The 27,643-nt window shown below is 41.9% G+C and overlaps 1 protein-coding gene across 2 annotated transcripts in view; it reads right to left on the reverse strand.

Moving 5' to 3' along the window:
* Positions 1-27,643, reverse strand: part of tsnare1 (T-SNARE Domain Containing 1) — a 311,127-nt gene that overhangs the window by 132,140 nt on the left and 151,344 nt on the right. For both annotated transcript variants that reach the window (XM_049584042.1, XM_049584041.1), the window contains 4 exons: positions 25,693-25,783; positions 25,512-25,586; positions 25,244-25,300; positions 17,397-17,540 (listed from right to left, as the gene is read on the reverse strand). In XM_049584042.1, coding sequence (XP_049439999.1) covers positions 17,397-17,540; positions 25,244-25,300; positions 25,512-25,586; positions 25,693-25,783 — 367 coding nt within the window. The remainder of the gene's footprint in view (positions 1-17,396; positions 17,541-25,243; positions 25,301-25,511; positions 25,587-25,692; positions 25,784-27,643) is intronic.

Here is a 27,643-nt window from a genome sequence, read left to right on the forward strand (position 1 = left end):
TGGCAGTCCATCTGGGAAAAAAAGAGAAAAGTCACTTTCTTTCATTTCGTTATTCACTTTATTATATTTTAATTAAAATTTAATTAAACCTCCGTCCTCTCAATCTTTTGACGTTGTACGTTAAATAAAGTTATTAATGTTCTTGAATTAAAATCTGTAACTGAGTTATCTTTTATTAAACAGGTCCTTTTACACCAATACATTTACCTCTACTGCAATTAAATTTCAGCAAAGTGCCAAAGCTTGTTAGCAGGATATTTTAATACCACAAGTTGGAAATTGGAAATACTTACATTTACCTGCTGTGCTTATTATTTTCTTGCCAAAGTCTTGCAGTAATGACAAACTGTAAGGAGATTTACTGTGAGAGCAGTGTCACCACTAAATCAATTTATTTGTCACATAAAATCATATAAGATACAATGGGGATGGGGGTAATTTTAGGCAGTGTCCTTATTTAAGATCCTAGTAGAAACCTGAAGCCTGTATGAGTACGCTTTAGTGGATAATCAAGTGTAGGGTGGAATATCAGCATTTGGATTTCACAGAAGGCTGATATTCTCATTATCTTGAGCCAGCCAGCAAGCAGTACGTGATCTGCCATCATACTGTTAGCTTCAGTGTGTAAAGAGACGAAAATCAATATGGTTTTGATTGCCAGGGTTAATAACAAATGCTTTTGCTAATAAACCACTTTCTCTGTGATCCTTTCTGCTGAGGGTGTAAAAGTCTTGGTGTTTGTCTACTGGGATGATTTATCTGGTGGTGTTTCCCACCATACCTGTCTTCACTCAAGGGTAAACTCGGTGGATAGATTGTCCTGACGATGCATTGGTAGGACAGACACGCTTTGCTGTGGGCCTTTTTTTCCTCTCTTTCTACTGGGCCAGGTGTTGTATTCAGATTCCCCTTGAAAGCTGTCCTCTGTTATGCCCTGAGTTTTTTTTTATGAATTCATTTTTGATGAAATGATCTCCTGTGCCAAAGCATATAAAGTGCAGCTGGGAGGTGACAGTCTAAGGGGGGATTGCAATGTGCAGAAAGTGCTGCAGAGGCTGGATACTAATATTCTGAATATTTCTTGTCAGAACATGTGGAATAATATAACTACACTCAAGGACGATATGTCCAAAGATTCAATTACAAACAGGGCCCTGGAAGAGCTATCAGCTCCCCCAGGGCCCTGTTAGAATTATCTGTTCAAACTAATCTACCCCACTTGGTTTCTCAAACACACTTTGGGCTTCGATTTATTCATTTTGGATGAAGTTAGCAATCAATAATTAGCAAAATTCTGATCATATGGTTGTGCTATTGATTCACTGGAATGGCCTGTGGAATGGGCAGAAATATGCATCATTAGATAGTGAATATGAATCATTTATATTTGAATTTATATTGTTTACCATGACTAATTGCACTGAAAAACTTTATTGAAAGACCTTAAGTTAACAGCTGTAGCAACTCAAGTTTAGCTAGTGCAAACTCTGGCTCCAGGAGTCAGATCCCCAACTGCCTGAACTCCCAGCTGGATCAGCAAACTTTCTGTTGCTGCCATTACACACACTGTAAAATATGTGACTGTACATTTACAGTGGGATGGTGGTTATCACTGTCGCCTCACAGCAAGAGGGTTCCCGGTTCAATCCCGAGCCCTTCTGTGCGGAGTTTGCATGTTCTCCCCGTGTCAGCGTGGGTTCTCTCCGGGCACTCCGGCTTCCTCCCACAGTCCAAAGACATGCAGATTGGGGACTAGGTTAACTGATAACTCTAAATTGTCCATAGGTGTGAATGTGAGCGTGAACGGTTGTCTGTCTCTTTGTGTCAGCCCTGCGATAGTCTGGCGACCTGTCCAGGGTGTACCCTGCCTCTCGCCCAATGTCAGCTGGGATAGGCTCCAGCCCCCCTGCGATCCTCAAGAGGATGAAGCGGTTAGAAGATGGATGGGGCATTTACAGTGAATTGCTCACTCTTAGTTGCATTACTTAACAGTAAATTACTGCTCATTTTCACAGTAAATTGTTGTGAAATGACAGCTGTATACTGTGATCTCACAGTAGTTATGCCTGCATATTACTGTGATTTAGCAGTATGCTCCTGTAAAATTGCTATATTTAATTGTGACATGACAGTTAAAGCCCATTACATTACTGATATAAGAGTGTGTGAATTACTGAATTTCACTGTAACTTGACAGTTTATGTACATTTGGATTACTGTGATTTAGCAATGTGCTCCCATGGAATCACTCTATTTCATTGTAATCTCACCGTTAATCTCCATATATTACTGTAATTTAGCAGTGTACTTCTGTAAAATTACTATATTTATCTGCATGAATTTCACAATAAAATTTTGTATTTATGTTAATATCACACTAAAAGCCTGGGAGATGATCCATCCATCCATCCATTTTCATCTGCTTATCCGGGGCCGGGCTGCAGGGGCAGCAGGCCGAGCAAAGCACCCCAGACACCCCTCTCCCCAGCAATGTTTTCCAGCTCCTCCTGGGGGACCCCAAGGCATTCCCAGGCCAGACGAGATATGTAATCCCTCCAACGTGTTCTGGGTCTGCCCCGTGGGCCTCCTACCAGTGGGACGTACCCGGAACACCTCCAGCAGGAGGCGCCCAGGAGGCATCCTAATCAGATGCCCAAACCACTTCAACTGACCCCTTTCGACCCGAAGGAGCAGCAGCTGTACTCCGAGCTCCCTCCGGATGTCCGAGCTCCTCACCCTACCTCTAAGACTGAGCCCAGCAACCCCACGGAGGAAACTCATTTCCACCGCTTGTATCCACAATCTCATTCTTTCGATCACTACCCAGAGTTCATGACCATAGGTCAGGGTTGGGATGTAGATGGACCAGTAAATTGAAAGCTTTTGCTTTGCTCAGCTTCCTCTTCACCATGACGGACTGGCACAGCGCCCGCATTGCTGCAGAAGCCACACCGACCCGCCGATCCATCTAATGCTCCTTTCTACCCTCACTCGTGAACAAGACCCCAAGATACTTGAACTGCCTTGCTTGAGGCAGTAACTCTGCCCCAACCCGGAGAGGGCAATCCACCGGTTTCCGAGAGAGAACCATGGCCTGAGACTTGGAGGTGCTGACTCTCATCCCAATTGCTTCATACTCGGCTGCAAAACACCCCAGTGCATGCTGGAGGTCACAGTGTGATGGAGCCAACAGAACCACATCATTAGCAAAAAGCAGAGATGCACTTTCATCATACAGGGACCGGATGGCTCGTAGCAGTGAGCCTGGCACCCCGTACTCCTGTAGTACCCCCCACAAGACCCCCGAGGGACGCGGCCGTAAGCCTTCTCCAGGTCCACAAAGCACATGTAGACTGGATGGGCAAACTCCCACGACCCCTCCAGCAGCCTTGCAAGGGTAAAGAGCTGGTCTACTGTTCCACGGCCAGGACGGAATCCGCATTGCTCCTCCTGAATCTGAGGTTCGACAATCGGTCAGAGCCTCCTTTCCAGCACCCTGGAATAAACTTCACCCGGGAGGCTGAGCAGTGTGATACCCTGATAGTTGGAGCACAACCTCCGGTCCCCTTTTTTGAAGGTGGGGACCACCACCCCGGTCTGCCACTCTGCAGGCACCTTACCCGACTTCCACATGACACTGAAAAGGCGTGTCAGCCAAGACAGCCCAACAGTGCCCAGAGCCTTCAGCATCTCAGGGCGACTCTCATCCACACCCGGCGCCTTGCCACTGGGGAGCTTTTTAACTCAGCAACTTCTGCCAGGGATATGGGCGAGAGTTCCCCTGAGTCTTAAGGCTGTGCCTCGCTCACAGTGGACGTGATGGCCGGGTTCAGGAGGTCCTCAAAGTGCTCCTTCCACCACCCCAAGATGTCCCCAGTTTGGGTCAGCAGTTCTCCCTCTTTGTTGAGCACAGCCTGAGACAAGCCCTGCTTTCCCTTCCTGAATTGGTTTACGGTCTGCCAGAACTTCCTTGAGGCCAACCGAAAGACCTTCTCCATAGCTTCCCCGAACTCCTCCCACACCTTGGTTTTTGCTTCAGTGACCACCACGGCTGCAGCCCTTCTGGCCAACCAGTACCTGTCTGCTGCTTCAGGAGACCCCTGAGCCAGCCAGACCTGAAAGGCCTCCTTCTTCAGCCTGACAGCCTCCCTCACCACTGGTGTCCACCAGCGGGTTCTTCGGTTGCCGCCCCGACAGGCACCGACAACCTTCTGACCATGGCTCCTAGCAGCCGCCTCCACAATGAAGGCTTTGAACATGGCCCACTCAGACTCCATGTCCCCAACCTCCCCAGGATGCACGAGAAATTCTCCCGGAGGTGGGAGCTGAAGACCCCACGGACGCTCAGCTGGGGGCTTGTGAGTATCCCCACACCCGCCCGGCGCCTTTCACCCTGAGCAACTCTGGAAAAAGCAAGAGTCCAGCCCCTCTCCAGGAGTTTGGTTCCAGAACCAGTGCTGTGCATGGAGGTGAGCCCAACTATATCTAGCCGGTACCACTCCACCTCCCGCACCAACTCTGGCTCCTTCCCCACCAGAGAGGTGACATTCCGCTTTCCAAAAGCCAGTCCGCGACCCCAGGGATTGGCATGCCAGGAGCCCCGCCCCTGCATGCCGCCCGGCACACAATGCACCTGACCACGATTTCTGTCCCTGCGGGTGGTGGGCCCACAGGGCAACGGCTCCATGTTATCTTTTTGGGCTGAGTCGGACCGGGCCCCATGACCTAAGGCCCCGGCCACCAGACGCTCGCTGGCTCCAGGAGGAGGCCCCGATGTCCCCATACCAGATGAAGTACTCTGCTCCCAAAAGGTCCATTTCATCAAGGTCTTTGAATTGCTCTTAGTTGGGTCCCTCCCTGGGACCACTTTGCCTTGGGAGACCCTACCAGGGGCTATTAGCCCCAGACAACACAGCTCCAAGGTTCAGAGGGACACTAAAACCCCTCCACCACGTTCAGGTGGCGATTCTCGGAGGCGCTGGGAGGTGATAATAATGTAATTTACTGTGAAATATTACAGTTACATATTGTACATTCCTGGAAATAATCTGTAGTGCAGGTTGAACCCAGCGCTACCTCTGGCCACCAGCACGCTGTGAGACCCGGAACTGGGAATTGAAGTTGAAAATTTAACCATTTTCTCACATTTTTTCAACTCTGCCACTATTTTGTATTATATACAAGATGAAGACAGGAGTTCTGTGTATCTGCACTCAATAGTACTTCCACAATGACCAGATGTGCATCTCAGTAAACTGAAGATAAATTGCAAGAACTGAATTTAAATTGAATGAAATTGAGAACGGAATGTAGAAAAAAAATATAAAGAGTTACATTTTCAGTGAGGATCAAATAGTTTCAGAGCAACTAAACTCAATGCTACAATATTACATTCAGTTTCGAGTTTACTGGAGTTCAGGTCTAAACTAATAAATTAAGTTTCAAATAATGTTACTGGGACTTTTTTCTATGCAGTTATGGAAGTTGAAAAATACTAATTCAAATTATGTGATTTAAATTCAGTGTTTTTTTGTGGAATTATTCAAGTTAAGCAATTCAAATTAAAATATAAATGATACAAATTCAGTTTCTAGTGACACATTTCTATACACAGTGTGGATATACACTTTTATTTCAGTATTTATTTATTTATTTATTCATTGAGTTTTTAATTCAAACCTGAGGAACCCTTTAAGTACGTTTATATGGAGGTTGTAATTAAATACTTTATTATTAAATGCATTGGCCTGATAACAATCATAAACTTCTCACTGAATGTATTTTGTGTTTTACTTGGATTATTGAAGCCCACTGTTGCAGCACCACTCGCAGTCACAGCTGGTATCACAATGGCTCCGTCTTTCTCTGTCTGTGTGTGTCTCTGTGTGTATGCTATGATTTTTGCACATAAAATACAGACATATAAAAAAACTTTCCATTTATAAAAAAAAAAAAAAAAAAAAAGATAACAAAAGGCATTATGTGTATAGTAAAAATTCTGCAGGACACAGGACGACAAAGGTGATTTCGGTGTAAACATATTATTTGCATTATGATAACCTTGCACTGACCCTTCACCTTGTCTACACCAACCGTGTTTAGAAAGTAGCACATCAGTGGCACAACAGCCACAGCTGTTGTCTTCTGTCAGCAATAAGTCAAAGGTACACAAGTAAAGCATGAACCAATATGGGTTGACACGAGTTATGACTGCACTGAAGCATATCTGTTCAATCCAATGCATGTGGGAGAAATGACTGAAAAACACAAACCTTTCCAGTGTCCACTGGATGCAAAAGAGAAGTACCACATCTGGCTGGCAGTGGAGTTCCCCCTTTACTCAACAGGATAATTGACTTGAATGTACTTCTGTGGAGAGGGGATTCCAGTAGTTTCCTCTAGTGAGGGGGTCCTTGATAAATACAAGCTCATACGGTGCCCGTACTTGGAAAAGGTTGAGAACCACTGATGTAGCCCATTTAGCTATGCATGAATTAAGGCTGTCCCGAATACCATTTTTGGGGCTTCAAAGCTTCAGTGATCATTACCAGCGAATATTTTAAGCTTTATGGGTACACGACAGGACCACTCAAACCTGACCCTTCTTTGTTAGGACTTCATGCTGCTGCATGTACGTGTGTGAGTAAGAAATAGATAGAGAGAGGCAATAAAAGTCGGAAAGTGGACTACTGTAAACAATCATTATGTTTACAAGCACAGTTAAGTCTAAAGTATGTCCAACTCTGCTACAATAGGTGGTATGCCCCCTTTCAGCTTGTTAGTATTGGACCTTTTTCCGGTTGACCTCTTACATAACAGACCAAACAATTAACAAACAAGTTAACAGTTAGCTAGCGGCAAACTAGTACCATGATGGAAAACTTTACAGCTCTGTAAATGGCGTCCATCCAAAAATGCATGGCTCTGGATGTAGATTTCACCATGTCGTTACCAGCTTCTTTTTCCGTTATGCATTTAATGCTATTCAACTTTACGGGTCAAAGCCCCGGGCGGAAACTGTGGAGAATGTGCAGAGCACCAAGGCCAGTTGAGTTACAATTGACTATATACAGTACAGGCCAAAAGTTTGGACACACCTTCTCATTTAATGCGTTTTCTTTATTTTCATGACTATTTACATTGTAGATTCTCACTGAAGGCATCAAAACTATGAATGAACACATGTGGAGTTATGTACTTAACAAAAAAAGGTGAAATAACTGAAAACATGTTTTATATTCTAGTTTCGTCAAAATAGCCACCCTTTGCTCTGATTACTGCTTTGCTACACTCTTGGCATTCTCTCGATGAGCTTCAAGAGGTAGTCACCTGAAATGGTTTCCACTTCACAGGTGTGCCTTATCAGGGTTAATTAGTGGAATTTCTTGCTTTATCAATGGGGTTGGGACCATCAGTTGTGTTGTGCAGAAGTCAGGTTAATACACAGCCGACAGCCCTATTGGACAACTGTTAAAATTCATATTATGGCAAGAACCAATCAGCTAACTAAAGAAAAATGAGTGGCCATCATTACTTTAAGAAATGAAGGTCAGTCAGTCCGGAAAATTGCAAAAACTTTAAATGTGTCCCCAAGTGGAGTCGCAAAAACCATCAAGCGCTACAACGAAACTGGCACACATGAGGACCGACCCAGGAAAGGAAGACCAAGAGTCACCTCTGCTTCTGAGGATAAGTTCATCCGAGTCACCAGCCTCAGAAATCACAAGTTAACAGCAGCTCAGATCAGAGACCAGATGAATGCCACACAGAGTTCTAGCAGCAGACCCATCCCTAGAACAACTGTTAAGAGGAGACTGCGCGAATCAGGCCTTCATGGTCAAATAGCTGCTAGGAAACCACTGCTAAGGAGAGGCAACAAGCAGAAGAGATTTGTTTGGGCCAAGAAACACAAGGAATGGACATCAGACCAGTGGAAATCTGTGCTTTGGTCTGATGAGTCCAAATTTGAGATCTTTGGTTCCAACCGCCGTGTCTTTGTGAGATGCAGAAAAGGTGAACGGATGGATTCCACATGCCTGGTTCCCACTGTGAAGCATGGAGGAGGAGGTGTGATGGTGTGGGGGTGTTTTGCTGGTGACACTGTTGGGGATTTATTCAAAATTGAAGGCACACTGAGCCAGCATGGCTACCACAGCATCCTGCAGCGACATGCCATCCCATCCGGTTTGCGTTTAGCTGGACGATCATTTATTTTTCAACAGGACAATGACCCCAAACACACCTCCAGGCTGTGTAAGGGCTATTTGACCAAGAAGGAGAGTGATGGAGTGCTGCGGCAGATGACCTGGCCTCCACAGTCACCGGACCTGAACCCAATCGAGATGGTTTGGGGTGAGCTGGACCGCAGAGTGAAGGCAAAGGGGCCAACAAGTGCTAAACACCTCTGGGAACTCCTTCAAGACTGTTGGAAAACCATTTCAGGTGACTACCTCTTGAAGCTCATGGAGAGAATGCCAAGAGTGTGCAAAGCAGTAATCAGAGCAAAGGGTGGCTATTTTGAAGAAACTAGAATATAAAACATGTTTTCAGTTATTTCACCTTTTTTTGTTAAGTACATAACTCCACATGTGTTCATTCATAGTTTTGATGCCTTCAGTGAGAATCTACAATGTAAATAGTCATGAAAATAAAGAAAACGCATTGAATGAGAAGGTGCATCCAAACTTTTGGCCTGTACTGTATGTGCAGGAGTTATTCGACTCCCAATCTCATTATCTGGGTCTGACTTTAAGAAATTTGGTGCAGTACAATTTCAGTCGGACTGACATGTTTACATGTATTTTAAATGTCCAGTTTTAGTCAGACTAACACTAAATCGATTTTCTCTAACATCATTTAACGTACTGAAAGTTTCTGTAGGGCTGCATCATGAGATGTAAAGCAAGCACCTCACTACAGCTGCCCGCCAGGGATAACAGTCCGCATTTTGTCTCACCTGTTCCTTTTTCTCGTCGGACTGCCAATTTAATAGCAGTCCGAAAAGTACGGGTCAATGACACTGGCTTCATATGTGTCTGACACTTGTCACCTCTTTTCAGTTTCCTCCACCGGGTTACTGGTAAAAAATACAAAATAAATACTATATGAATACATGACAATGATTAGAGCTTTGAAGCTTCGAAGCATTTGGGTCAGCTCTAACATGAATATCTAATTCTTGATTGTGAGAGTAAAATGGTGATACTTAAGAAAACAGATCATGTTGATGATTTCTCATCATCATCATCTTGTTCTCATCTTACTAAAATTTCATCATCTTTGATGTACTGGTGCCTCTAAAGAAATTTTTATTTTTATCTAAATACTAGTTCATGCTTCAGAGAAATCTAGGTTTGCTTAAAATCACCAACAAGCTTACTCACTCATCCAAGTACAAAGAACATTGCCTGGGACTGGTCTTGGAGAGGACTTTAGGAAAACACAATGGTGGTGTAGACACAAGTGTGGAAAGACTTTGTAAACTGTGCAAACCCCAGAGAGAACGTTACTTATAGTCAGTGCACCATGACTGACCAGCTGCGGCCAGGAAGCCTCTGCAGTGTTCGCACACATCCAGTCTCTGAGGAAGGCAAAATTAACCTCAGAACACATCAAACCATTTCCACAGAGACACAAGCTGATAACGATGACAGACACTATGCTCTCTTGGTCCTCTGGGAGGAGAGCGATGAAGAATAGTGTGGTATGTTGGGACTCACAGCAAACACTGCTGATACAGTATATAGTATGAAGAGATGGGGGGGGGGGGGGTTTCCTTGGATGGTGAGAACAGAGGCAAGGAGGGTGGTATAAGGGTGAAAAACCACATTGTCAGATACTATCACTCTCCCCAAAGTCAAGCCCCTCAGCACCTGCCTGAGCGCTGACTATGACATTTATCCATGCTGCTATGACTAAAGCGCCGGCCAGACAACCCTGTCTGAACACCAACCATCTGACTGGCCCATCTCAGCTGCTGCGCTGAAATGAAGCTGTCATTCCTGCCGCCGCTCTTTCACTGTGTGTCACTCTACTGCAAGAGATTGATGCTCTTCCTTTTTCTTCCACTCCTATTCAGCTCCTGCGGTGGGATTAGCCGATTTGAAACGTTGATGAAGTTCAGACAGCTCCAACTGGGCACAGAGATATGTCTTCATTATGCTGTAAAGTGCTCCTAAAGCATTATCATTAGTCTTCAAACCTCTGGATAGCAAAAACTGGACTGTCACGTATAGGCCTGTCATTTTAAAAGCAGACTGCAGCACCATGTGTCTGGCTTCTATCTGCTTTGATTTAGCCATATGGTTCTGAGATGGGTGATGAAGTTTTACAATATGTCTTTAAAAGTTTCAACAGTAGATTTTGCACAAGTGAGGAGGCATGTTCAATAAACCCAAGACATCAGGAGTGTTGTCAAGACCATTATGCATCAAAACTAGCATCCACAAGACAGGATATGGATTCCCCCCAACAAAAAATTAAATCACACTGCATTGCTTAAGTACAAAGGTTTAATATAGCCTGTATTATAATGGCTAACATAATAAAGACCAAAACATATCAACAGCCGACGTATTCTCATACAGTGGTTCATATGATATCCTACAAAAATGCACGCACAACAGTTTGAGACAGAGGTTACGTTTAGGAAATAAAAGTTACTGTGGATAAGTGTATGAAAATATACATAGCGAGGACGTACCTTAAAATGACTCAAAGTTCACACAGATCAGAACACACGACACGACTCCAAGGGAAAGTCCTGGGTGAATGCAGTTTTTTGTGACCCATCCACCACCCTAACCTGCCTTCTTACAAGTGCTAGGGACTTTACTGCCGTAAACGCGTTGGTCGCGTGATTGCAGCGTTTCAAAATATGTGGGATATGTACGAATTTGGGTGAACTGCTTCTGTAGGAAAATGTACAAAAAATTCCTCGGGGTCAAACAATCACACAAGTCAATACTTTAAGCACAAGAAGGCAAAATATCTCACATACTCTGTCTTCTAAAAAATCTGTAAATATAATACTAGCTTAGTACATAGCTTTCAGCAACAGGGCGAATGAGTTCAGCAGCATCTGCTGTGATGTCATAGGCTGCTCTGTACACTCCCTCTTTACTCACTTGGCATGGACCGAAAGGGAGGAAGCAGGGAGGTTTGGGTAACATGAAAATCCCCTTGTATCAGACCTTACCAAGGCAGTCGTCAGAGACTACAATGTGCTAAAGGAGGACAACAGCATCACATACAGGGGTGTGTTTGTGACTGACAACAGGGGCATCTTGAGACAGAATAGCTCAATGATTTGCCTTTGGGTCACTCTGTGGATGAGACTCTGTGCCTGGTTCAGGCCTTCCCACACACTAACAAACATGGAGAGGTGTGCCTGGCTGGCTGGAAACCTGGGAGCAACATCATCATCCCTGGGAAGAGCAAAGCCTATTTTGCGGGTAGGGCTGCAATTTGGAGGGTTTCATGGAGGAACAGTTCCTCCAAACCTTTGGATATCCAGAGCTAACTTCCAATATCTTTGTTGGTGCCTAATGACAACACTGTCATAGCATGTAGGCAAGCTGTCATCAGAAAGCATACAGGCTCTATTGGCTAGCTACTGGGACAGCCTAAAGCAGCAGTGGTGCAGTTCAGCAGCCCTCTGTAGTTTCAACGGACCACTCCAACACTGTATGGTGACTGATCTGTATCTGCGCAGTGAAGTATGACGTGGAAAAACCTTGGATATACGGGGAAAACACACCTCAATTCTAATATGACCGTCCTCACAGCTGTTGAATGGCCAGTAATTGGATATGTATCGGACTTAGGACCACATATGAAAGTGGCCCAAATCTGATTGGAAGATATTAGATTTGTGTGTCCACACTACTCTGAGCAAAAATATCAGATTTTCACATTTGCTTGTAATGTGAATAAAGCCATAGGGTAGCAGGATGGGTGAATGGTGGGTATTCAAAGTGAAGAACTTTGACTTCAGAGACTAGGATTTGCATCACTTGAAATTGATTTCAGCAAAAACGTTTCAAAAAAACAACTTCATTAAGGGGATTTATCAAAAATTATAAACCTTGCGGCTAATGACAAAACGAGAAAAAAAAAAGTGTTTTTTTTTTAAACTACTACCTCCCGCATAGCTGCAAATGTTTTTATAGTTCACTTCTTTAGTTTTATTTAATTAGTTTCAAAACATGGACTCCAATAATATTGCAAAAAATCCCAAGTGAAAATTGTAGCTCTCAAACCACACAATGTGACTGTAAAACAACATGTAAGCTACATCTTCTGTAAACATAACATTTTGATAAATGCAACACATATTGTATGCATTTAAAGAGTGCAAATTCTTATGTCAATACAGAGCGTTTCTCAATACTGCAATGCCATTAATGCGAACTGATGACGCGTCTGATGACGTTGCATGTGCAACGACTTCCGGTCACCGGAAAATGCGGAAAAACATGGAAAAATTGCGGGACTTTTGAAACATTGCAAGCCCCCGCAAATATTGCGGACTTTCGTTGAATTTGCATTAATTATTCGCAAGATTGCGATTTTCTGGAGGGACTGTATAATGGTTATTTTCATGATAACAATATAGAGTATCAAATCATAAAGTGGAAACAATGTGACTAGGAGGGGTCACTCGAACCTAAAGAGGAATATCACCTGATTCTGCAGCTCCCCTCGACTTTTTATTTGAATTATAATGTTTCAGCTCATTGTTTTGCTGTATGGCCCACAACTTTACACTTTTTGGATCACTGTCATCACTCTCATAGTGTTGTTTCTGGCCACAGCATGCAGTTGTTTTCAGTAGAAAAGCTCTAAAAACCCACAGTACACTACCTGCTTAGCTTCAAACAGCAGACAGCCACAGCGGGAAACTAGTTGGTGAACATTGTGGCGCATTTAGCAGCTATAGAGACAGATATTTCCCTCAGCAGTTGGTTGAGGCAAAAAAAAAAAAGAGCTAAAAGAGAGCACATTTTGGACTGACATTCTTCATGTGGAGACAAACACCAAATGAATTATCATGTTCTTCTGCAACTGCTGGATGTGGAAGTAGCATCTGCTAATAAGTTCACCATACCAACGAAAAAGTGATATGACAGTGTTGTGTTCTCAACTTGTTTATGCTGTCCCCAGGTTAGATTACTAAAGGTGTTTCTGGACCAGAGGACCTTTTTCATAGATCTAAAAATGCCGCCTTTTGCTGTCTCTGTACCGCAAGAACTAAGAAAGAAATGCGGTTGTTAGAATGCCATTTTTAGGGATTTTTTTTTAGCTCCTTTTGCAGTGTAGGTACTCTCCCAGCACAAGAGGAAGTGGCATAAATCTACAGTGATATGTCAGACACAGCAAATGCAGCACCAGCAACCGCCATTTTTAAAAACTTGTTAGCCATGTCAACAGCAGACAAAACCAAACACAAGCAACAGCTAGTAATGAAAAAATTGTAAGAAACACAGACAAATGGACCAACAGTCCAGGCTTTACTGAGCATATATGCAATGGGGGAAATACAACACAATTTTTCATGTCAAAGCGAAAGTGGCACTGCTATACCAGCCAACAGCTGGCTTAGGTTATGTCCCTTTATAGTTCCTATTGATGGTACATATTCAAACCAGTAAAAAGTTCTTAAGGGTATGTAGTTCTCAGGAGGGCTACCCAGTGGGCAGTTCCACTCCTCAGGGAGTCTCCAGAACTCTTTGGTCCTTATGTAAATGTCAAATATATACAGCATCAATGTTTGCCAATTGGTAAGCACTGTCCGGTTCTGGGATTGAACCCATCGGGTGGCTCTTCCCACACTTCAAGGGCATAGGTATGAATGTGAGCATGAATGGTTGTCTGTCGCTATGTGTCAGTCCTGTGTTTGACTGAAGAGCTGCCCAGGTTGTACCTTGCTCCTTGCCGAGTCACCTGAGATCAGCTCCAACCCCTCCGTGACTTTCTATGAATATCCCTTTATAGATTCATGTGGATGGATTAAGGTTTGGCATCAAGGCATACATCATACAGCAGGACTGACCCCATCAGAAATCAGATTTATCAAATTTGAGATATTTTAGAGAATGTTTTACAGTATTGAACAGACTGATGTGGCTTTCATACCAGCTTCAAAAGTTAAGTCTGAAGACATTATGATTCCATACACACTTTACCCAGGTAAAGGAACAAACAGGTCTATATAAGCACCTTAGTAATTGGGTAGCATTCAATATCCTGCAGCAGCATGGGGGTACTGTGACAAAATACTAATAAGCTTTTGGAGGTGGGAGAGGAAGACGGAGCCTGTCTGAGTTTCTAGTTACTAACTTGGCGTGTGCTGGCCTCCTGGGAGGCAATATTTGAAGAAAACAAATACCTAGCTTGTTTTTCCTTTTTTTGCCTCTTTATTTTTTGGAAAGGGTGTTTTAAATTCAGGTGTTTTCTATCTTGGATACCTGACTGTTTAAAAGGTAAATGGCCAGGGTTTCTTTTTTGTAGTGTATAAGACTGGAGGCCATGCACATGAAAGTACAGGTTCTCATTTCTCATCTAACACAAGGTGCAAGCAGCTTAAATAGGGCCCTTAGAGAAAATCGGTAAACAGGCTTATAATCACAAGGTTGCTGGTTTGAATTTTGTAGGCTGGCTAGGAATACATGAGGGGGGAAAGTGAACCTTGAGTGGCATTTTTTTGGCTTCTGGGACATGTGTGAAATATATCTTCAGAGGGACAAAATTTTCTGGTAATTGCAGCCCAAGAAAATCATATTATTAACAGCAAAAAAAGAATGTTGTCTGGTTTGTGGGCACAGACACAGGGGCCAAAGGGATTGGGGGACCTAATTGAAGTGCCCCTATGTGAACTTTGTGTGACTGTTTTTAAAGGACAGGGCAGAAGAGTACACTTGGATGTTTCATACGTATCATATCAGTGTTTCTAAAGTGACATAGTATATGAGCTGACTTTGTTATTGAGACGTGGAGGGGGTGGTGGATGGAGTAACACCAAGGCAAGATGGCTACCAAGCTGCAGACTACAAAGGCCACTTTTTGAGACCAACAAAGAAAAACAGACCACCAAATGTGGATGGTTTTTGGTAACTTGTCAATGTTTCCAGGGGCATTTGAGCCACCAAACATAAATGTTGTTAAGTGACCTGTTGCTGCGTTTCCAGCACCATTTGTACCACCAAATGTTGGTGGTTTTTAGTAACCTGTCACTGTTTTTCAGCAGCATTTGATCCCCTGAATGAGATTGTTTTTTGGCAACCTGTCACTGCATTTCCAGCATCATATGTGCCACCAAAAGTGGAAGGCTTTTAGGGACTTGTCACTGTGTTTCCAGCAGCATTTGTGCCACCGAACCTGAGTGTTCTTAAGTGACCTGTCAATGCATTTGTACAACCCAATGTAAGTGGTTTTTAGCAACTTGTCACTGTGTTTTTCAGCAGCATTTGATCACCAAACATGTTGTTTTGGCAACCTGTCACTGCATTTCCAGCTGCATTTTACAACCAATCATTTTTTTAGCAACCTACCAGTGTGTTTCCAGTGGCATTAGTGACACCTAATGTGAGTGTTTTTTAGCGACCTCTTGCTGTGTTTCTATAGGTGTTTGTGCAGCGCAACATGAATGTTTTTTAGGAAGGGCTAGCTGCATTTCCAGGAGCCTTTGTGTGACCAAATGTAGGTGTTTTCTACGCTAACCGTTGCAGCATTTCCAGCTGGGTTTGCGCAACCAAAAGTGGATGTTTTTTTAGAAACCGCTCGCTGCATTTCCATTGGCCTTTGTGCCATTAAATGTGGGTGTTTTTTAGCAACTTGTTGCTGCATTTCCAGCAAGGTTTGTGCAACCAAAAGTACATGGTTGTAGCAACAGCTTGCTGCATTTCCAGTGGTGTTTGTTCATCAATGTGGGCAAAAGCAAAAACAAGTGTTTTTTGTGCCTTAATCTAACTGCACATTAACCACATTGTTGTTTAAATGTGAGATTTCACCGTATTAGCTACTTAACAATGTGCAATCACACGTATTCCTCGTTTGCAGAAACTTACAATGTCAACATTTACTGTGGTAATTTGGTTGAATTAAAGTGAGAGATTTCTTATAAATTAAATAAATAAACGAAAACACAAAAACCAGCAATGTGTCAGACTCTCAGTACTTTCTGATTCTGACCTCCCTTGGTTCCCAAGCCCATTCAAAAACAGTTCACAAATACATAGTTTATTTATTTATTTTTATTTTTTTAAAGTTCAGTGATTTTCTGAAACAACAGGTCGTAGCAGTTTTTAACAAGCATGTGCAGCTGACTGTTTTAAGCTGCAGATTAATCCTCATTTGGTGCTTTGGTGAGTATCCTGGGCAGCAGGACAGCATATGTGGAACTACGTCAAAAAAAAACTACAGTGTGTTTGCTATCAAGGTAAAGAAAGCGCATGTTGCCCAGTGCAACAGTGTGGGTCAATAATGTGCTTAATAATTTTTGGACAACAGAGTTTAATTGACAGTAAGAAAAATGTATAAAATTACCAGATGTAATTTTGAACATTTCTAGTTGGAAAGTCAAAGATCTCAGTGATAAGTAGTGATTTCCTGATCTTGTTATTTTCTGCGGACTTCAGATGCAAGTCCTTTCATACTAAGTATTTGTGCATGCAGAGTTTGACATTATATTATTGTTATTTAAATGATATCCCACAAAATACATCTAGAAAGGACATATGGCTAAAGTAAGCCTACAATTGAATTTGTGAGGCAATTTTATCAAGCTCTGCTTTAAAAATGTATGACCTGTATCACAGACTTTCTTTAATGGTTCCCTATCATTTTGTCTATAGTGGCGTATAATATTTTGTACAAACTTGTAGAGATGAGTGTCAGTGCGGATCTGCTATGGCAGTGATTTTTGGAAAGAAGCTAGACAACCATCTTCAACTTCAAAATGAACAAAATATAGAGTCTGGGTACGGATTTCAACAGCAGCACTAAAAGTTAGAATCAGCTTTAAAAAGATGCAATACAGGAGGGACACTATGTACAAAGCGGGGACCTTAAAGTGCCTGTGCCCAGGGATCCCATTGTCCCTCATCATGAGCATTATAATCTATATCAAGCACAACCAGTACCAACGGTAGTTACGCTTCAGGCCTTCACAGAGTTTGATTTTTTTTTTGTGAGAGAGTGTGGTGAAATTACAGACATGATGCCCTTAAGGAAGGCCTCTGATCACTACCTGCACCACTCATTGGCTGCCAACAGGACAAGTTGTTCTAGTCAGTAACTGTACTGGACAACTTTGTGATACTTGTGCATGATGAATTCAGTTGTTCAAATGACATGAAGATACACGTGTAAAGCTGAATGGATGTCAGTGTTCTTACTTCGATCTGCAGCAGGGCCTCCTCTCTTTGGCGAAGAACCTCCACATCCTCCTCACTGATCTCAGATAGGAAAGCCTGAGCTCCTCCCTCTGAGCCCACTGCTTCTCCAAACAGAGGACCCTCCTCGATTGGTGTCTGGGGACTCTGTAGGACATGCGCACAAAAAAAATAGATCAGATTAGATTCAATACTGTGGTTATAATGGTAGTAGGTACAGCAACAACAGTAAAGTACTTTCTGACAGTGAGCAGGTGTGGCTCCCTCTGCTGTCTGGCAGTGTTCTGTATTACTGGGCGATCAAATCAAACACAGGACTTTGACCCAGGAGAGACCCAGCTGTTTGTGTGCCATGTGAAACCAAAAGCTCATGTATTCATTGTTATCTTAACTATTCTGATGTGACTATGTTCTTACATTAGTACTTATTTTAACTCAAACAATAATGTTTTTCTAAATCTAACCATAGCATTAGTTAAGGAAATGCTCCTGTGGGTTGCATTAGAGGGTAGAAACAAACAATTTTTGTGGTTGTATTGTTCAAGACCATACGACCTGGCCTGACAGGGTCCCAGGGTGGGTCATACAGTACAAGGAACCAATAAGGCTTGTTCCGACTTTACTTAGAGACACATTTTGTAATATATGTAAATTAATCCCGAGGCTTAATGCCCATAATTTAAATAATTGCAGTCAATTTTCTTTTCACTTAAGTATAATGTGGATTATCTAAATACTTAAGATACACTCATTCAAACTGCATTCACGTCTCAGTGGTGCAATGTAAGTTTTTACCAGGGGTAGGACCAAGTCATTGTTTTGGAAGTCACAAGTAAGTTCCAGGTCTTTGCACTTAAGTCCCAAGTCCTAAAGTTTGAGTTTCAAGTCCTAAACGAGTCATAAAGTGTTCTTTATCAAATATAATGCCATTTTAATAGCAGAGGAAGATTGTAATAACTATAATAAAATTATGAACGCTTTTCAAATTTCCTGTTTATTTGTTGAAACAAGTTTCAGTAATGGTAGTTCTTCATGGTTCTCTCCTGCAACTTGAGTGGAGGAGGAAGTGGATCATCTGGAAAATTAGTGTTGGTTTGGTGGAAATCAACAGCATTAATCTTAGATGATTCATGAAATGAAGGGAAATGATTCATGGTGATGAACTCAACATTATTTTTGATCTTTTCTTTGGACTTGGGGGGAGGTATCAAGTATTGTGAAGTCAAAAGGGTCGAGTCCAAGTAAAGTCACAAGTCATTGGTGTTTAAGTCCAAGATGAGTTGCAAATCTTTTTTAATTTTGTTAGGTAGAGAGAAAGTCATTTAATTTTTGACTTTAGTCTCACTTGAGCATAGTCATGTGGCTCGAGTCTTGAGTTAGTTTGCTTGAGCATTTCCATTTTTGCTGCTTTATACTTCAGCATCACTGGTGTTCAAGGAGAAATACTGGACTTTTTATTTTTACTACATTTATTTGACAGCTGTAGTTACTTGGTTCTTGGCAGTTTAAGATCATACATGTAATTACCAACTTACATTTGTGAAACATGATGCTGCTGCCATCTGCGATTTGCATATATGTAGTGCTTGCAAATTATTTTTGTGAGACAAGTCCCTACATACTTCTTCCACCTCTGGAAGTATGCAAGGACTTCATACCTCCACAATAACAGAAATATGTAAGAGAAATATAGAACCCATGCAATGGGCATTTCTCTTCAATAGAGGTAATTAATCTTCTGCAAGTGTTTTATTTGCATGTCTTGTCAGAGTAGGCTAAAGCTGCAGCCACCACAGCAGTGATAAAAAGGGTCCACATTTTTCATCATATATTAATCCTGAGTTTTTGTTTAAAACAATGGAAAGATCAAACCACACCATGTTTGTTTCTGGATTTAAAGAACGGCGTTTCAGTGAAGTAGAATGTTCATTTGGTCTAGCCAGTTACTGATATTTGAACAGTGCACAGGAGCTTAGTGCAGAGAACTGCAGGGGTTAGCTCAGACTGAGGCTGTTAATCCATGAACATCTGTCTATTCTGTACATGCACATTTTTATTACATTTGCAAACAAAAGCAGAGAAAAGGGAGGAAACCTATATTCAGAGAAAAGCCTGCTTGATTTTTTTTTTGTTTTTTTTGTATTGCTAATGTGTTCCACCTTCGTGTGGCTGACTGCACAGCTAATTCATGGTAGAGGGGTCGGTGTGGGTCAGAGCACAAGGACCAACCCGGGCTGAGTCACAGCGCTGTGTCTACTGGCCACAACGTGACTCACCACTCCTCAACAAACTCTGCAGCATCGTGCTCACTCCTCCACATACAGACCCACCACAAATGCTCAAGAATATATTAGTACATCACACAGATGGTAAAGACTCTCAAGACAATCATTCTGACACCTTATTGCTCAAGTTCACACGCTGCTGAAAAGTTCACACAGTTTCTCGAGTTCCCTGCTGTTGATTCCAGTCGACTGATGACGTGAATTTAAAGGTGTGGGTGGAAAGCAGTCAATAACATTTGCATTGATCTGCAAAATGTTTGTATAAATGCATATATGTATGGCGTTTTGAACGTCAGAACGCCTCTCACTGTTTGCTATCCATGAACTGAAAAAACTTTACATTTCTTCTACAGCAGAAAATGCAGACTCTGCTCCTATTGTCACCGCTTTTTAGCAGTAGTTTTACCAATTTGTTCTCCCAAAATGTGCTCGCTGATTAGTGAACTTGCTGCTATGTATTGAAGGTAGTCAGATTTATTTAACGTCCCATCCAGCTCGCCGCCCCCAAAGCCCTTTACCTCTAATGCTAGCAGTATAAAAGACCCTGATAATATGCCTTCAGAGGGACATAAAACCTTAATACATACGACTCTCCTCTCTGTAAGAAAGATGGATTTTTAGAGGCTCTTTGTGAGCAAAATGGTTCTTCACAGAATTGTTACTGTCCAACCAGTTGAAGAGTTGAAGCTGTAAATGATTTTCCCTTCAGTTCAGCAGCAAGGCAGTGTTCAAGAGGGGTCCTTCAATCAAAAGAGTTCAAACCTGCACCCCACTGAAGTACTGTTGAGTGAAACGCAGAGGTGCTGTTCTGTTGCTGAACTGACCTTTCTCCTAAGGCTGCATTCACACTAAGTCAGGCAATGCGGGGAGTAGCTGCAGGGTTGTGCGATGGTGTGGGATTGTCACTTAAATGGCCCATTTGTGGGTGAGTGGAGGGTGGAGAGACCAGCTATGGAAAGGCAATCTCCCATCTCAGCAACTGAGTATTTGTCTTCAAGTAATACCCCATTTCCACCAAAATTAGCATGTGTACACAGGTTTTTTTTTGTTTGTTTGTTTTTAAATGGTTAAGCTCTTTAAAAATAGGCTACAGGCTTCATTTCCATTGCCAGTAGACCAGAGTTGTGTACATGGCTCTGCAGCAGGTGAGTATGCCTTTATGTGTGTATGTGCTTTTTTGTTTTGCGGCCGCACCTCCTCCCATCCGCAACCCCACACCCAAGCCTCCCTACCCACTGCATTACGCTTTAAAAAAAATAAAGAATCTGAATTTAAACTAAATTTGTCTGACTTACATTTATCTCTTTCATATCATTAATGCATAGATCTATGCTTTTGATGTGATATGCAACCTGCCTGACTACATACAGTAGCCTTGGCATCCAGGATGTTGTGTCCATCCTGCAAACCTTGCAGCCCCAAACCCACTCCATGCTGTCGGAGGTGGAGAAGCTCATTAAGCTCTGTCTGGCCCTGCCCACATCTGTCGCGGCATCCGAGCGCTCTTTCTCAGCCTTGCGCAGGCTGAAAACCTGGCTGCGCAACACCATGACACAGGAGAGACTAACACATTTGGCCATTATGAATGCTCACAGTGACTCACAGTATGGATGAAAGTGATGTCTCGACCCTGCTTAAAATCTTCATCAGTAGGTCAACTGAGAGAAGGTCCACTTTTGGAAATGCATGAAAGCCTTGAGTCAGGAGCGCAGACTTTTTTTTCATTCAAGGTTACAAGTAATGCTGTTATGTTCCTTAAATGGCTTGATTTAGTTTCATTTTCTTAACAATAAAGATGCCGTGTTCATCCATTCTAGTTCTCTTATAACTGCATGTTATAAAATAACTTCAAATCAAATCCTTAATCATTGATAAGTGTGCGTGCTTCCCCCGCCCCTCCCAACAAAAATCCCGCCCCCCCCCCCCTCAGAAAATAGTTCCGACATCCATGCTTTCGGCATTGCATCAAAACACAGATGAAGCCCACAACGCAATGCAAAAAGTACCCCGATGTCAGCGTAACGCCAGCTTCCATAGGAAAAAAATGTCACAGCGGGCATCAAAAGATTTTAAAGCTGGTCATGTGCAAGCGCCTTTAGAGAATCACTTGAATTGTACACACAAGCTGTTAATACATATGTTGTTATTAGTCACTAATAGTTCAGGACAGAAAGAGACTGTATTATTTGTTTCCCCCTGGCTTAGGGTATTTTTCGGTCTGATCACTGGTTATGGGAATGGCACCACAGCATGATGTCAGTTAATTGTGTTTCAACTTCTTGCCACAGGCTACTGTTTTTTTTTTTTTTTTGTCGGGATCCCCTGTGGCCCCGCATCAGCAGCCTAGATGCACTACCAATATTCAAATGAATGGCAGGAGTGGTATTTTCATGCCTGATTTTGTATGAATGCAGTCTTAGTGATACAGGTGATCATACTTGGTTCATATACAACTATTGATGACTGTTCAACGCTTTGAGAGATACATTTATTTGCTTATTTTGCCAAGACTTGGATGACAAGTTTATTACCACTCTCATGTCTGTACATAATAATGAAGCTACAGCCAGCAGCTCGCTAACTTAGCTTAGCATAAAGACTGGAAACAAGGGAAAGGAGCTTATCTGACTAAGTCCAAAGGTGCATAATAACATAAAGACTGGAAACAAGGGAAAAGAGCTTATCTGACTAAGTCCAAAGGTGCATAATAACACCTCTAAAGCTCACGAATTAAGACATTGTTTCTTGTTTGTTTGATCATGTAAAATGACAAATTGGGCTTTTTTTGGGAGATCACGTCCTAAACTCTTTCTAGGTTAGGACCAAATCATAAGCCACAACTAAAAACAGATTCGAAAACACATTTTTTTAAAGGTTTACATCATGTTTTGAGTTAAGCTTTTGCTGCATGTATTGTTATTTTACTTCATAGTGTGTTTCTCTAAATATTGTGCATGTCCTGTGAACAGTTTCTACATTTGCCTTTGTTTTGTCCATTGTTTCAAGTTTCAAGTTCTTTTTCATCACCCGCACAACAATTACACAGAAGCAGTCACTGGCAGTAAAAGCTTAGATCTCAGTTTCCCTCCAACAATGCTTGTTAAAAAAAGGAAACCTGCAATTAAAAAATGGAAATCTGTCTAGACAAGGCAGCTGTCCTCAGTGTCACCCTCTTAAATAGTGTTTTCTTAAGCTGCAGTGCACTGAGCTTTCATGACCACAGTGCACTTCTGCACTTTAGCAGTTCAGTTACAACAATAGCAGTTTAGCAAGTATCAAACAGCTAAGCAGAAACTAATGCAAACACGTGGATGAATCATCATTTATGAGCACTCCCACTGCTCTCTCACCCACACAGATCATTCAGTGGCCCAAATGATCAGAGATCAGATTAATGCTGAAACAAAATGGTCCACCTTCTGCATAATCATATGTGGTGAGCTGTTCATTAACCCAGTGGCTTTATTAAATATGACAGGGACCGCAGTGGCTAATTTTTGTGTAATATCCATCAATCCATCCCAAACGCTTCTTGATTTCCTTTGGACTTCCTTTGGCTTCTTTGAGACAGAATAGTTATCTGATACGCCTATGCATCAGGACACTTAATGTAAATTAGCTGAATTGGGAGATACCATTGAGATTAAAGGACACTGGGCAGTGTAACAGAATCAGTGGGTAGCTTTAAAGAAACAGTTTTTAAATATTTTTGACGGTTGTCTTTACAGTGACCAACAGAGTACCTAGTACCCCTACAGGGAACAAACATCATGGTCAATTTGTAGAACAGAAAACTGTTGACTCATTTTACTGGAATCATGTGATATGGCGTGATATGGTGAGAAACTGAAAGTAAATCCATAAATCTATTAGTCCACACCCAGTGTACAGCCCTCTGTACAGACCTACAGTATATGCTGATTTAATACTGTATTGACGGGGGAAATTGATCTTTTTGAAGAACTCTTTTTAGTGTCCAGTATGTACCAGGTCAGCCTGTTGTACTTTCGAGTGCTTTTGAATCCTCTAGGCCCACTTGCTGTTATTGTAGGGCACTGATAACTTTTGCTTTACTTGGGCCGGGCCGTCCACCAGCCAACGCCAGTAGTGCATTTACATGCTCCTCGGATGGTCCTTCCTCCTAGCCTGGTACGACCATCCTGATGACATGAGCTCAACATAAGTTAGTTGACAATGTAAGAAGCCAATCAGGGACTGCATTGTAGCTGATGATCTAAAATGCAATAAGCCCTAACTCTAACATTATCATACACAGGGATAAGTGGAGTTACTGTACATACAGAGTCAATAACAACAATTAACCGAGAACAAGACTATGCACTTGCTGAGGAAAAGTGTTTCCTCAGTGTTTCTCTGAGGAAAAGACAATTTTGCCATTCTTGAGACTGGATTTGGCAAAAGCTTAATTTATCAACTGGCTCCGTTGCTGATGAAAAAGATGTCCCCTGGTGTTCTGTTACACTGATTGGCTGAAGGAGTTTGTTTGTAACAAGTTTTTGGGGCAACAGCGAGCCCAGACTGGTGCAGACAGCGAAACTGAATGTTGTTCTCACATCATCAGGATGATCTTAACCAGGCTACACTCCTCCGGCTTTGGTGTGTTCATGGGCTTTAAGTTGTAATGTGGAAACAATGTGGATGCTATGAAGACAAAGATGTTTGTTTAAAGACCACGTTGAAAACAAAGAGCAAAGAAAACTGATTTAATGAGCCTTGAAATATGATCAGGAACTCATTTTTTATATGATCATTTCACCGAAACATGAATGCAATAAAAGGCTGTGGAAGTAACAATAGTATGACAGATCGCTGGTCATTGACATCTCCGTAACATTGTATAGAGTTTACACAGCCTGACACCATACAAGTGGGATGCTAATCAATACATTAAAATTAATGGTTTGTCTTTATTGATTATAAACCTATAAATGATGACTGGTGTTGCATTGAAGACAAATGTTGTGGGTTGGCTGTCACTAGCTGTTGAGCATGGATGTACTATAATGGTATAATGTATGAGTATATACGCATAAAAACTTGAAAAGTTTGATACATTTACACGAATCAGCATGAAGGAAATGATACTTCCATCACGATCACACTGTCAGTGTATTTTTTTTACTTCAGCCACTCAATCACACCACATACAAACAGAGATCAATAAGTTTGTTTTTATATTATTTTGTTTTACTAATACAAAATAAGGACTCATCCACATCAAGTCTGTCTGTAATAAGGATCGACCATTTGTTAAACACAATTACTGATTATCCGTCTCTATCTCTTTGCTGTCATGGGGCTGCACACTGGAAGTAAACTCTTGCCTGAACCATTTTAGATTCAGATGAAAAAAAAAACTGCACTGCATAAAAGTTGTATTTGATGAATGGAGTCCACTATAACAGAGTGGAGGAGACTATACAGAGCTTCAAAGGAGCCCTTGTGAGGATGCAATCGAGCAGAGAAATGCCATCTCATCATCCTACTCTTTTATGAATGACAGTGAAACAAAGGGCAGATTTTTTACCCTCCATATCAGCTCACCTTCTTCTTGTCTTTCTGTGCTGGAGGGAGCAAGGCTCTTGAACGCTCCGCAATTTTCTGGAAGAGGAGCAAATAAAGAGATAGCATCAAGAAGAGTCTTGCTTTTTCAGAGGCCAGTAAGTGTTTGTTTTGCCTGTATGTGCAATAGCTCTTACAACTTTCTGTCAGTGGAGCAACTCCATCTATTTGTGAGTTGTTGTTAATAATAATCAATTAACCATAGTGATGAATTTCTGCCAGCACATGAAGATACTATATATGTGGATACCTTCTGCAGATCCCCATAGCGCTGCACAGACTCTGAGAGTTCAGTCTTTAGTCTGGTCAGGTGCAGACGGTCTTGCTGTGCAACAAAACAAGATTAGCCTCAATTAGCTCCAATGTTGTTTAATCCACTGTTTATTCTTGAAAATGACAGTGAAAGAGGGAGGAAGGGGAGCAGAAAATACCCGTGAAGAGCCGCTGATTATATCAGAGAGCTGTTTGATGAGTTGGCTTGTGCTGGTGATGACTTTGTTGGTTTGCTGCTGCATGGAGTGTCTGGGGGGAAAATATTGGACAGAGAAAGAGAAAGAGAAAGCAATTACAAAATTATTAAAAATAAACTGGACTTGCCAATATGTCAACATCTTTATACAGAAGTTGCACTGATATTTTGAAGCAATCATTTATTCATATCTCATACATTGTACCCAAGAGTAACCATCCTCAAGTAAACAATGAAAAGTTTTCAGTGGTGTCTCCATAAGTGGATGGACATCGGGAACAAAAGTGTCTGAAGATGAACAAGGTTACAGGTCAAGCATTTATTGTAATTCTACAACACAAGGTTACATAACAAAATGTGATTTGTAGCCCCTTTATGCAAGCCTGGTAAAACCATCTTGATAAGGTCAGCTCAGCATTCTGTTTTGCTCTCTGTATCAGCCTAGCTCCCATCCCAAACACTGTCAGTGAGTGGGAGTACTTGCCTTGACAGACAAAATCCTTAAGCTAATCAACAAAATGCCAGGGAACATCTTCTTCATCACCAACGGAGACAGTTTGAAATCAAGTTCTTTGCCAAATCCAGTTGGAAAAATAGTGAAAATATCTTTTCCTTCGAGAAACTTCACGAGTGCATACTCTTGTTTTCATGTAATTGTTGTTATTGACTATTCTTGCAGGAAGTTCACTTACTGTTGTCTTTACTAATGTTAGAGATAGCACTTGTTTCTTTGGGAGCAACCACTGCTGTTTAACAAGCTGGGGCAAGACTGATACAGGGAGTGAAACAGAATGTTGACCTTACATCATCAGGACCACACAACCTTACACACACACACACACAAAATGCTGGAGTACAAATAATAATTATTAGTAATTATTACAAATAACCAATTATAGCCTGAAGACTTAAACAAGTATATTAAAATGCTGTGTGGTGGGGGCACCTTCTCCTGAATGGAAATAGAAAAATTGGTCTACATTTATGGCAACTGTGCAGATATAAGCTCTGATTGGTCTACTTCATGTCTGTCTAATATGGCTCCATTGTGCTTTGACTACCACATTCCTACAAGATGTGTACTGTACAAGAACATATAACTTCCTGGACCAGAAAAAAGTAAGTACATTTCTTCTAAAAAAACATTCAATTGTATATAAATGGAACTTTTGGTTGACAGGGTTACTCAATAGAGCAGAATGCAATGTTGTGGCAGCCACACGTTGTATTATGAGAAGGTGCATACATTTCAGCTACCAGTATCCACCATCAGAACCGCTTGTGAAATGGTCAAATAGCTTTGGAGGCCCCATTGCTCCAAATCTTTCTGACATAAGATTGTGTCCAGCCATTTTGATAACTTTCCAAAATTAACAGTATGACTTAAATGGCTACAATATGACATCTTACCCCCAGCTATAAATATTTTTGCCTAACTAGTTTCCACACCAAACTACAGTGTTGTAAAAAAAAGAAAAGGTAACACTTAAATCACACATCACACAACAAAGTGACGTAACAACGGTCAATAGAAACCAAAATCATCAACCCACTAAGGGCTGGATTCAAAATCACATCAAAAATCAAAGAAAAAGATTGAAATCACAGGCTGATTCAACTCATATGATTTTTATCACGACAACTCATAATGTGACTCAGTAGTGTGTATGGCCCCTGTGTGCCTGTGTGCACTCCCTACAACACCTGGGCGTGCTCCTGATAAGTCAACGGATGGTGTCCTGGGGGATCTCCAGACCAGACCTGGATCAGGGCATTAGTGAGCTCCTGGACAGTCTGTATATATATTCTCATCAGTGTCCAAATGGATTTAGGTCAGGGGAACGAGAGGGCCAGTCAGTGGCATCAATGCCTTCATCATCCTGGAACTAACTACACACTCTGGCCACAAGAGG

This window comes from Epinephelus fuscoguttatus, linkage group LG8 (genome assembly GCF_011397635.1).
Source record: "Epinephelus fuscoguttatus linkage group LG8, E.fuscoguttatus.final_Chr_v1".
NCBI classification, from domain to species: Eukaryota; Metazoa; Chordata; class Actinopteri; order Perciformes; family Serranidae; genus Epinephelus; species Epinephelus fuscoguttatus.